This window comes from Mycetomoellerius zeteki, unplaced genomic scaffold, assembly GCF_001594055.1.
Source record: "Mycetomoellerius zeteki isolate Tzet28-1 unplaced genomic scaffold, Tzet1.0 scaffold135, whole genome shotgun sequence".
Lineage (NCBI taxonomy): Eukaryota > Metazoa > Arthropoda > Insecta > Hymenoptera > Formicidae > Mycetomoellerius > Mycetomoellerius zeteki.
The window spans coordinates 2,725,922-2,739,083 of record NW_017256287.1 but is presented as its reverse complement, the minus strand read 5'-3'; the positions used below and the strand labels follow the sequence as shown (position 1 = coordinate 2,739,083).

Below are 13,162 nucleotides of genomic sequence, written 5' to 3'. Positions count from 1 at the left end.
CATTCCAATTTCAAAAAAGAAATTGCGAAAACGTATAGTCGCGTAAGAAAAGAATAGGCTTGTAAATGGAGATACGCGATTGTTATATACGAATATCCGCGTGGATTGCACACGAGAGGAAGAGCCAAATGGAATTCACTACTCCATGAGCACTCACCATGCAACTCGTACGACTGGGGCGAGGGTGTTAACGAGAATTCGCCCACGTGTGTTCGCGCCATATGACGCTTCCACTCGTTCCGTTGTTAAGCTCCGGTACACCCTCGAGAGACGACGAATGCGTCCCGCTAGTAATTACTATGATAAACTGCACGCGGGAGACGCATTGACGTCCACCCTTGCAAATTTCACCAAGCTTATTCGGCAATCCCGTTTTATGCTTTTCATTAACTTCACGTACATGTCTGCGCCTGTACCTGTCACGACGCACTCGATCGCGTAGCACTAACAGTCATGTTTCTTTGATTGCAGCACCGGTATATGACCAGGATACCACACAGATCGCAGAGTACGATGGAAGTATGTATATCACGCTTGCTTTTATTGCATCTAATCAATCGTCACATGCGTCAACAACGTGACATTAATTATATTGTGGTTTAAGAAGCCGCACACGTTGTACTTTTATTCAATAAATCAAAGAGGATTAAAAGAAATTTATTACTAATTATTTCTATGTAACATATTATAAAATAAAAATTTTTTCTAAATTTTTCTGAATTGAATTTATTTGTTGCATCTCGCAACGAATATAATAATATTGTAAAAATAACAATATAATTACGATGTTAGAGATTCGTATCTATTATATATACAATTATTCCTCTAGCCATCCCTGGATGTTACTTCAACTACCAGCGGTATCAAGAAGGCGATAGGATCATGACAAGTGAACCATGTCTAAACTGCACGTGCCACAACCGAATGTTGATGTGCTACTTGAAGGTCTGTCCCTTCACAAAAGCGATCGGTCAGGATTGCACGGTGGAGAAACGTCCGGATCAATGTTGCCCTGTGATCACTTGTCCGGAAGTACCGGTTCAGCTACTGACATCAACAACGAGTGCACCGGATTCCACAGAAGTCGGATTCCATGACAATTATGGCTGCCATGTCGACGAGAGGTTTTATGCAGACGGCGCTATGCTGCCGTTGGATCACCACAATCCTTGTGAACTTTGTTATTGCATTAGAAATAGAACCACTTGCGTCATGCAAGAGTGTACTTTACAAGTGGCTGGATGTAAACCTGTTTATCAACCGGGTGTGTGTTGTCCAATCAAGTACAATTGCGGTAAGTAATTGCGTTATCCTGTAATACCTTGGTATTATTTTATACTGAAAAATTATTAACAATTATTAATTCTTTGTACAGAATACGATGAGGAATCTAGCACTACGGTTGGTCCAACTCCCGGTCTCATCATGACCACAACGCTACCTCCTGGCATGTTACCTCAATGTTATTATGAAGGTAAAGTCTACGAAGACGGTGATTTGATTTATTCAACTCAGCCTTGCCAGCATTGCTATTGCTTCCGAGGCGAGATCGCTTGCGCTGTGCAAAATTGTGGAACGCCGATGCAAGAGCATGGAAAGAATTGCACGGCCTTACCGCCACCAGAAGGAGAATGTTGTCCAACCATATACGAGTGTGGTAAGTAATTTCACATAATAATAGTAACCATATATTATGTAATTTAACTATCTAAGAAGCATTATTACTAAATTACGCATTAAAGGCTCATATATACTTATTACAGAAGGAGTCACTACGGTACGAGATCAAGGTGAAGAACAGTTTTCGGAACAAGTACACAATGATCAAATGACCGAATCTCCCATATTGATTGATCAGGAAGATCAACAAATGAAGGGCGAACATCCTCAGGAAGAAGTATTCCCAGGCATCGACAATAATATACCGTATGCTCAGGAAGAAGAAGACAAAACTGTTCAAGGAACTATCGAACATATTACCCAGGGACACATTCCGTCTACCGAAAAACCTGAAGAAGAAATTGCAACACTACCGACAGAAAAGATAGAAACTACTACTGCTGAGAAAGAAGTTACTCCTTCTCACGAACATGTTACCGAAACTTCTCCTGAGGTAACATCGGAAAAGGCAGAAGAAGTGCCCTCTGAAATAGAAGCAACAAAACCAGAAGCACCTACTACAGTACAAGGAACTGAAGAAAGTTTAGTTACTGAAGCACCTGCCACTGAATTACCGAAAGTTTCGTCTATCGCAGAAGGCTTGCAACCCGAAGAGGAGTTGTTAACAACAGAACACGTATCTAAAGAACATGTAAGTACAGAAGAGAATATAATTGAAGAGGAACCTAGTACTTCTGCTGTCACTGAAAGGGGACAATCGATCGAACCTTCCATTAACGAAACAACGCAAACCGAAGGTCCGATAAAAGAAGAAGAGACTACTAGCCCGCACGAAGAATTGTCAACGCAAACCGAAGGTCTGATAAAAGAAGAAGAAACTACTAGTCCGCACGAAGAATTGTCAACGCAAACCGAAGGTCCGATAAAAGAAGAAGAGACTACTAGCCCGCACGAAGAATTGTCAACGCAAACACAAGAAGAGATAACACAAAAAGAGGTAACACAAGAAGAGATAACACAAGAAGGACAGATTAGTTCAGAAAAACCAGAGAGTTCAACTGAAGCCATTGAGAAAACAACATCGCCAATCGAAGAGCCTAGTATCAGCACTGTTTCTGAATTTGTTAGCGAGCAACCAAAGGCAAGTGAAGGTGAATCAGAAACTATGCCTGGTGTACTCTTAGCAACAGAAACGGAATCACCGAAAGAAGAAGAAACTGTGACTCCTGCTCATGAGGTGTTCAGTACTGAACAAATCACTACTGAGAGAGAAGAGATGTCGCATCCGACGGAAATCGCTGTTACGGAACAATCAACTGAAATAAGTGGTCTTCCTAAAGAACAACCTGCTGAAGAACAAAAACCAGTGATAAGCGAAAAGGAACAACAGCCGGAAGAAACAACATCCGAACACGCAATAATTGAAGAGCAAGCCACTGCTGGCGCTAAGAAAGAAGATGCCGGTTTGACTGAGAGTTCAGTGATTAGTGAAGAACCTCTCATCACGGAAGTGTCACATGCAGAGGAAGAATCAACTCCGGAAATTCCAGCTCAAGGTCCAACTGGCATACCGATTCCCGAACGAAGTCCAGAACAGAAAGCAGAAGATGAGAGCGTATATCATGTGACAGAAGACTATCATGGTTTCACTCATCCGGAAATTAGTCCCGATAATCTCATAACTGAGGTTCCGCAGAAAATACCTGTAACTCATCTCCCGCAGGAACAAGAGACCACGCTAGCTCCATCAGAAGAAATTGCAAAACCAATTGCAACGGAAGGTATTGAAGTATCAATGGAAGGAACGATGAAACCAATAGAAGAAGCTACGGAAATAAACCTACCAATTGAGCGTAAACCTGAAATCACTACAGTTTCTGAAGAAACACAAAGTACACCTGCTGTCACCGAAGTTCAGATTAGCACAGAATCTTCTACAGCTGTTATTTCTCAAAGAATACCGGAAGAAGAAGCACCTGAAAAATCTATTGTGCCAGAGGAAACAGTAAGTGAAGTACCACAAACGGAAATTCAATTAACAGAAAAGTCTCCCAGTAGTGAAGAAATGCCCACAAAAGAACTTGAAGAATCTAGTGAAAGTTCTTCTGGGGAAGTCAGTGGTGAAAAAGAAGTGCAACCAAAGAAGGAAGAAGAAATAGAAACGCAACCTCCAATCGTAACAGAACCAGAAATAGCTCCCGAAATATCCACAACTCTTTCAGCGGAACATTCAACAGTACCTTCGGATCTTAAGAAAGAACATACAACAGAAGGTGAATATGTTACGACCGTCATTTCTTCTGCTGAGCAATCAACGCACGCTCCACAAGTCGAAGAGAAAGAAACTGAAATAATTCCTATTGAAAAAGAAGAACCAATTACTGAAAAACCAGTTGAGGAACATGTTACGGAACATCCCATTACAACACCAGGCATAACTGGCGAAGAAGAAAAAGAATTACAAACTGAAGAACCTATTTTGAAAGAGGAGCAAACCACGGAAGTGATAAAGACGACAGAAACAGAAGAAGAACGTACACGAGTTCCTGCCATTGAAGAAGGAATAACTGAGCAACCCGAACAATATTCTACAAAGAAAGCTTTGGAAGAAGCTGCTGTTACGGAAAGTCATGGTCTAGAGGAAACAGAAAGTACGAAAGGCGTGACAACAGAAAGTGCAGAACAACAAGCTGCTACAGTAACAGAAAAGGAATCAACTGAGGAAACTGTGGAATTAAAACCAACGGAAATTACCGGCGTCGAACAAACAGAGTTGCCCGTTGAACATCCCACTGAAGCAGGAAAAATTGAAAAAGAAGGTGAAGAAAAGATTTCTGTGCCTGTATCCACGGAGGGAATACAAACAGAAATTCCTGAAGTTGAAACTGAGACAACGACGGAACTAGAAAAGAAGCAGACTGAGACTTCCGTCAGTGGAATATCAAGTCAGCCTCCGATTCCTTCAGATCGCAAAGAAGATCAGGAACCGATTGAACCAGAACTAAACGAAGAGCAATTAACACAGAAACCAGAGAAAGAAATAACTGAGACGTATGAGGAACCACAGAAACCGACAGTTCTTCCTGAAGAAGAAATATCTCATATTCCATCTTCGGAAGGTACCATTACCGAATCTGTTCTGCCGGAAGAAAAACTGGCTGAGGGTAGTACAACGGAATCTGTTACTGTTACCGAAGCTATTACGCCAGAACAACCTGAAATATCGAGTGAACAACCGGAAGAAGTCACAACCGAATTATCCGGACAGGAGGAACAGACTCAAGAGGAACAGACTCAAGAGCCAATCACTGAGAAACAACCAGAAATTCATGAGAAAACAGAGATTGAAACATCCAGTCCTGCAACTCACGAAGAGTCTTCCACTCCTGAAGTTCCTAGAGAATCAGTTGAAGACGTAGGTGTCAGTAATACAACCGAAACCGCGGAAAGTGAAGGTACGTCGATTCCAGTATTAATTTCTGAGGCATCAACTGAGCTGCCTGGACTTGAAGAATTTACGAAGCACGAAGTTCTTGCCGAGGAAGAAGTTACACCTGCAACCGAATCTGTACCTTCCGAAAAAGAACAACCAGAAATACAAGAGCAAGTCACGCAACCATCACTGAAGGAAGAAACGCCAATTAAGGAAAAAGGTGAAACGGAAAGTCCAGCTGAAATATCCACAGAAGAAGGTATAATTTCTGAAACACCTAAAGTATCGATTACCGAACAACCATTGAAGTCTGAAGAAGAAGAAAAAATGATTACGGAGATGCCGGAGCATGAAGAAAAAGAGACATATTCAACGATTGTTCCGAAAGAAACAACTCAATATACAACAAGCATTCCAGAAGAAATTTCTGTAGAAGAAGAAAGTACAACAGAGTTAGTACCTCGTCCGTCGGGTATTCCAGGAGAAGGTAATTGTCTTGTTGAAGGACAATCTTATAACAACAATTCAGCCGTTCCACCCGCAAATGCGTGTCAGACCAGTTGTCGTTGCATTAGCAGTATTGTACAATGCGAACTCGTGCAATGTCCTGCCCCGCCAGCGCATCTATCAAATTGCATGCCGGTTCACACAAACGGAGAATCTTGCTGTCCAATGTATGCTTGTGATTCCACACCGACTGCTGAATTGGAATCCGACAGTCATGTAATTGAACCTCATGTTTCCGGAGAAAAAGAAATCCAGACGACTGTTTCGCCTACGGAAATACCAAAAGAAGCTACGACAGAATCGAGTACATTAGTTGGTGAGATTAGTACTCCGAAGTCACCTGTAGAAATTACTGTTCCTTCTATTACATCTGAAGAAGAAATAGTAACTGAGAAGCAACAGACCACTCTTAAACCTATTGAAACGGTTTATGAACAGCCCACTACAGCTCGACAACCTATTGAGCAATATCCTGAGGAACACACTATTAGTTCGGTGCCTGAGACATCACAAGAATCCTCCAGTCAAATATCCGAAGAACATACTGTGTCACCAATTATACCAGGAGAAACTACTGAAAGCAAAATTAGCGAAGAAGGCATAACAGAATCAGTAGGTTTGACCGAACAACCGCAGAAGGAGACTGGAGAGAAACAGATTCCTATTAGTGACGAAACAATTACTTCCACGCAGGTACCAGCAGAACAGGAATCTCACAGCACTGAAGAACCTGTTACAGTTCCTAGTTTGACAAAAGAGACTTCTGTTCCTGTCGAAGTAGAAGAAAGTTCAATACCTGTTGAGAAAGGACAAGAAGTTACGACTATAGCAGCTAGTAAAGATGAAGGAACTAGTATACCGACTACAGAACAGGAGAAACCCACCGAAGAAGAAGGTATCGAAGAACAATCTACATTTAAACCAATTGAAAAAGAACAACCAGAAGAAGAAAAAGTTTCATTAAAGCCAATTTCTGAAGAACCTGTTACTGTCGAAGAACAGGAAACATCTACGAAATCGAAAGAAATTTTAACGGAGAAACCAGGAATTCAAGAGGAACAAAGTACTTCAGTTTCTGAAATACAATCAACGACTGAGCATAAGCCCGAGAGTGAAACTGAAAAGGAAAAAGAGTACGAGACAGTTACATCAACTGAAACTGTTCAAACCGAGGAACCAGAAAGTCAAACAAAATTGCCTGGTATTGCTCCAAGTGAAATTGAAACACAGGAGCCAATTACATCTACTGCTGAATCAACGACACTAATACATGATCATACGGTAAGTGAGGAGACGTCAACAAAAGAATATACAACTATAAAATCTGTAGAAATTTCTACGGAAGAAAGCACACAGATGGAGCCGAAAATTTCAACTCAAGCTCCTGCAACAGAAGAAGAACATGTTACTGTTGCTATCTTGCCTGTTGAAACAGAAACGCCTATCGAGGGAACTACTAAACTAGTCGAAGAATCTACTCCTGAAGTTTCCCATGAAAAAACAACAGAAAGCGCAATAGAAAAGGAAACTACAGAATATCCTGAAAAACAAACAGAACCATCAATTATAGAGCACGAAGAAGAGCTGTCAGCTACAAAATTACCCGAAGAAAAGCCATCGGAAACTGAATCTTCAGTCATTAGCGAGGAACCAGCGAAAACTGAACCTACTGAAACAGAATACGAGAAACCTACTGAAACCAGTATCGCTCAGGAACCAGGAAGTACGCAAATCTCCGTTGAGGAGCATCCAGAAACTACACCCGAAATTGAGTCTCATACGCCTGAATTACCTGCCGAAGAGCATACTGAGGAAATATCAACGACATCTGCATCTACAGAAGAAAAAACTGGCGAGCAACCCACTACACCGATCGTAAAAGAAACTGAGCCAAGTTTGAGTGAAGAAGGAACTAAACAGCCTGTTATTTCGGAATCCGAAACACCAGTTGCAGAAGAGGAACACGTCACTGTTCCGATTATAGAGCAAACTTCAAAATCTGAATATCCTATAGAAGAACAGACTGTTACTTCTCCCAGCGAAGAAAAGATAACAGAAGGCGCTTCAACAGAAGTTATACCAGTAACGAGTCAAGAGGAACAAATAACTGAAAAGACAATAGAAAGTGTTAAACCAGAAACGCAATTGCCTGATACAGCGGAGGAACATACTGTTGTTCCTGAAATTTATAAAAAAGACGAAGAACAGAAACCTGAAATTGGAATAACGGTAGAACCTGGTAAAGAGGAGCCAACTACGGTTCCGGAATTAACGGGTGCAGATGAGAAAGAAACGGAAGAAGCTGTTAAAGAGGAAGCTGTGACATCTGGTACTACAGAAGAGTATACCAAACAAGAAGAAATTGAACCAGTTGTAAAAATTCATGAAACAACAATTATTCCAAAAGAACAGAAGCCGGAAGAAGAAGGTCAAGTTACCGAAGCTAATTTACTGGATCATCCAGTAAGTGAAGAAGCGACAACCGTGACAAGTTTGGCACCCGAAGAATATCCAATTGAACCGGTAAAGACTGAAGAACAAAGTACCCATGAACCTGAATATCAGACAACGCTACCTACTGTAGAAGTATCGCAGCCAGTGACCGAAATTAGCGAGGTGGAAAAACTTCCACCTGAAGAAGAAACTGCTACAGCTGAAAGTACAGAGAAGCCAGAAGAACCTGTCACAAAACTTGAAATGAGTTCAACCGAAAAGTCTGAGGAAATTCCATTTGAAACGGAAAAGCCGGAAGAAGAAGGTCAAGTTACCGAAGTTAATTTACCGGATCAGCCAGTAAGTGAAGAAGCGACAACCGTGATAAGTTTGGCACCCGAAGAATATCCAATTGAACCAGAACAAGAAACAGAGCCGCCCGAACAAGGTGAAACTACTACAAAAGCAATTGAAAGCGCAGTAACCAAAGAAATATTACCGGAAGAAGCTGTTTCAGTAGAAGTAACTCCAAAAGTTGAAGAGAAACCGACAGAAGCTTCTACAGCAGGAGAAGAAGAGGAAGTACATCCTACCCAATCCACAGAAACTACTTCTGTTCATAAGGAAGAACAACCGTCGATAACTGAATTTGAGCCTACTGAAAGGCCTCTTCCTTCTGAGGAAGGAACCCCTGCAGGAGAAATTCAACCTAGCCAACCTGAAGAAAGCGAGGAGGTTCATCCAACTGTATCCGAAGAGGGTCATCCGGGTATGACCGAAGAACCTCAGTTTACTACGGAACATGTGCCCGAAGCACCTATTACGACAAAAACAGAAGAGCACCCGGAAGTAGAAGAACCAGGAACTATTGCGACCGAAGGTCTAGTTAAGGTTTCTAGCGTGAAACCAACTGAATTGCCTGAAGAGATAACTACCGTTGGACCAGAAGTAGTACCAGAAGAAGTATCCGAATCCCAAATCCCGATAAAAGAAGAAAGTCCGGAACCGGAAACACCGGTTGAAGAACCTGTCATAAAAACACAACCGATACCCACGGAATTACCAATTGGAGAAATTACGGAAGAGATTCCTGAAGAAGAACCCATTCATCCGCAAGAAGGTGAAGAGCAGACTCACATTGACCATTTCCCAGAGGCTACCGTGAAACCAGAAACTGATTATGGTTTCCATGAACAACGGCCGGCGACCACTCCTCATATTCCAGAATATCCTGATCAAAGCGGAATATCGGGTGAAGACAATTCTCAATTCCCCATACCCGGTGGCTATCCGAATCCCGACGACGACTATGGCGAAGACGACTATGGAGGACCGGGCACTTGTCGATACGGCGGCAAGGTTTACGTTTCGGCACAACAGATACCGAGAGACGACCCGTGCGACTTCTGTTTCTGCTTCAGGAGTGACATCATTTGTCTCCAACAAAGTTGTCCACCGCCTATTCCGGGCTGCCACGAAGAACCGATCAGCGGTTTCTGCTGCCCCAGATACGAGTGTCCCGTATCAATGGCTACGGCTCTTAACTTGACCACTACCACTACTACAACCACGACCACGTTACCACCGCACTTCCCCGCGCACGCTTATAAAGGGGCCGCGAGGCGAAGCGGTTGTCAACTTAATGGCCATGCCTATCGAGTTGGAGAAGTCATTAAGTCGGCGTCTAATCCTTGCCTTCGCTGCATGTAAGTTTATAAAAAATTATCTTTTTATATTCTCTGTAAATTGTTTTTAATTACATGTGCATTATTTCTAAAAAAATACTTAACGTGACTTATTGCAAAATTTTAGTTGCGGAAATGATGGTAAAATGAAATGCGATCCGCAAGTATGCAGTCCGGAACCAATGCTGAGACAAATGATAGCTGCGACTACAGAAGCCAAAAGAAGGAGATGAGCCGCCGAGTCGGATCGAGGGATTCATCTTTACAAAGAAGCATATACGAGGGCGAAAAAGTCGACAACAGGAAAAAAATTCAGTGTTGTATAAAAGTGAATGAAAATTATTCTAAACTACCTAAATATCGCGCGAAACACAGACAATAATGTGCTTCGACGATTACGAACTGAGTGGCCAAAACGTAAACGTTTATATTAATAATATTATATTATGTTATATATAAATAAAAGAAAAAGAGCAACGGAGAAAGAAAGAGAGAGAAAGAGGGGAGGAGGAGAGGAGGCATACCGATTGGAGAATCATAGAAGATTAATTGTGTATTGAGGCGTGTTATCGATGCTAATATACGAACCACGGAAGGAAGAAGCTAGGCAGCATGGATGTAAAAAATGTAGACAAAAAAGAAGAAAAAAAGAAAAAAATTTGTCGTGTAACGAACATAATTTCGCGTTCTGTCTTGCGTGGGATATTTTACATATGCCCTAAAAAGACAAAAAAGAGAGGAAATTACTGAACGTACGAGACTTATGACTGTGCCTTTGTCAGTGTCGAATATCAACGGCATTGGTTTCGTTTCGGCAACGAGCGCCGTCCGCAGCCACGGTCATCGTCGTCGGTATTAAAAAAATGGAAACACGGAAAGAGAGAGTTGCGATCACAATTCGTAGGTGATGGGGAGGAAAAAAAGAAGAAAAAATGCAATAAATGCGTTTTGTGCGACAAACAAGAAACGAATAAAAAGATAAAAGGAAGAAAATAGAATCGAAAGAAGAATTCAATACACCGGCCGAATGGGTCGTGTAGTGATACTGAAATAGCAAAGGAGAATCGTACGAAGGATACCTCAATTTGCAAATCGTTTAGCTAGTTAGAAGCTTTTTTAAATGTTTTTTCTACGCAAACTATATCCTTGGTATCCTTCCTACGATGCAACGTTGTAAATTGAAAAATATGGGGAAGAAACGAGACTACGATATTCGGCATATCCTTACTGCTCTTATGGTGTCACTGCGACAATCTTAAGCGACGATGATATATGTCATTATTTGCTACGCGATCGAGCGTGTTCTGGATCGTTTATTCGGCTGCTACGTGTATCCCAAACGACCGGGTCATATTACTGAAGTTTGCTGACGTTCATGCGCACTCGGACACGATCGAAATTATGGATCGGCATAACTAGAGCCGGCCGTGCTTCCAGTATTCTTAAGCAGCAAAGATCTTATTCCTTTTGAAGAAGAACTTCCGATTAAGCTATCTTTTTTCTTCCTTTTTTAATTGATACGCCAACACCATACATATACAGTGCCAACGATCGTATCCCAGTGCGCGTGCGAGTGTGTGTACGTGCGTGTGTATGCATGGTGCATGTGATATGTTAATGGAGAGAAAGAGAGAGAGAGAGAGAGAGAGAAAGAGAGAAAGCCAGAGAGACGAAAGATACACGCATCTCAAAGCTCAAACAGCGGCTCGCGCGGAGGACCGATCCGAGAATTTGCTTCTCCGGCGAGCTGGCGTCATTATATATAAATATAAATATAAATATAAATATATATATAAATATAAATATATATACATTTATATAATTCTTTATATACACTGTACCCTCCTCTGATGATAATACTTAACGATAATGATGTTCTATACGTTTGTACGAAAGTATAGTTGTTAAGAGAACGAGATGAGAGATAATCGCCCGTATCGGTTCTTCAGTCTCAAAGTATCGCGTTAGAAAAGAGAAAACGATAAAATCTTCGGAATCTCTTTCCAAGTCAATTATTTATCTCGATAGCGATGATACTCGACTCGTATGATCGTCGTCTAATAATGAAAGTAACGTCACGCTTTGAGACTCTGGAACTCTGCAGGCTCTTTTTAGTGTAATAAATAGAACGAATGTTTTGTATATATATATACATATATATACATGCACATATATATATATGTATATATGATCGCACGAAATACTGCGCATACTGTCTGTATAATAATGGAACGAAGACGAGTCAACGTTCGGTCTTCCTGATATCAGCGGCCCGTTAATATCCTAGTTACTCATTTATTAATAATTAATTAAGCCCGTATGTGCCCCTGGGACAACAGCTTCTCGCGAAGAACTATCATGAAAGCGTTTTTCTCTTTTTCTTCACGTAAAGGATCTCTTTCGACATGAAAGATCAACGTATTCATGGAGCTTCCACGACAACTCGATCGTGATATATAAAGTGGCCATATTATTACTGTCACTGTTTTCAGACGTGAATGAAACAAATTTCCCATGCAATAATCGATAATAAATTTTTGATACACGTACAAAACGTTTCTTGTGTTTTATAATAAAATTACGAAACTGATCAGCGCTGCGACATTATTATATCGAGGAAAAGTTGAAATTTTAAATACTCGTAGAGATGAAAATAACTACGATGGAACTACGCGTTTTTTATAACCAGGCGAATGTATATTCAAGAAGGTCGAGAAAAGAGAAAGGATCAATGTCATAATTCTCAATTAACTGAAATAACATCGACGAAAGCGCGCGATTTCGTACTTGTCTTCCATCGCGACAAAAATTTATCACGCCAGTACATTTTGCGGTAAGCAAAGCGAAAGTAACTAAAATAATTTGCTCAAGGCTCATTGAAAGTTACGTGGTTATAGTCGAGTCAGTTCTTCCCAAGCCAATACTCTTAAGCAGTTATAGTCCAAACCCTAGTATTTATACTCGATATCACCCTTTTTCCCTTTCAATCATAGTGAGTAATAACTATCAAAGATAAATATGAGTGTCGAGTGTTTACGATAATAAGTACGATATTATACAGCTGTACGATATTATGTAGCTGTAATGGCGTAAGGCATATGTTCCTTACAGAAATCCAATTTAATACTGAAAACTGCTTATTTTGAGTAAAAGCACTAGACAATAGTGCTTTTATCACTCGAAATAAGTAATTAATCACTTCTTTCCAGTATTAAATTTCGATAAGGGATATCGTGTTGGATATATGTAGAACGCATGTAAGACTATAACGTCGAAGTCGATCGAAGCAGCGAAACGTCCGCGAAAATTAATTACGTAGGCATAAAGCGCATAATGCGACCAATTCCTATCCATTTCGCCGCATCAACTATTCCTTCGTGATCTAACATATTCACGTTAAACTATTTTCAGATTCCCACCCGAGTGCCACTCATATATCACTCTATCCTTGTTATTTACCGAAAATTAAACAAGGATGACATGA

The 13,162-nt window shown here is 41.0% G+C and overlaps 1 protein-coding gene across 5 annotated transcripts in view; it reads left to right on the top strand.

The window, feature by feature from the left end:
* Nucleotides 1-10,542, top strand: part of LOC108731670 (titin) — a 41,297-nt gene extending 30,755 nt beyond the window's left edge. Inside the window, exons 3-8 of one of the 5 annotated variants that reach the window (XM_018462105.1) lie at nucleotides 472-519; nucleotides 830-1,294; nucleotides 1,376-1,657; nucleotides 1,764-2,417; nucleotides 2,538-9,699; nucleotides 9,806-10,542. In XM_018462105.1, the coding sequence (XP_018317607.1) occupies nucleotides 472-519; nucleotides 830-1,294; nucleotides 1,376-1,657; nucleotides 1,764-2,417; nucleotides 2,538-9,699; nucleotides 9,806-9,911 (8,717 nt within the window). In that variant the 3' untranslated portion in view covers nucleotides 9,912-10,542. Of the gene's footprint in view, nucleotides 1-471; nucleotides 520-829; nucleotides 1,295-1,375; nucleotides 1,658-1,760; nucleotides 9,700-9,805 lie in introns of all 5 variants that reach the window. The other 4 variants (XM_018462103.1, XM_018462102.1, XM_018462101.1 and 1 more) reach the window with 4 other exon arrangements.
* The last annotated feature ends 2,620 nt before the right edge of the window (nucleotides 10,543-13,162 follow it).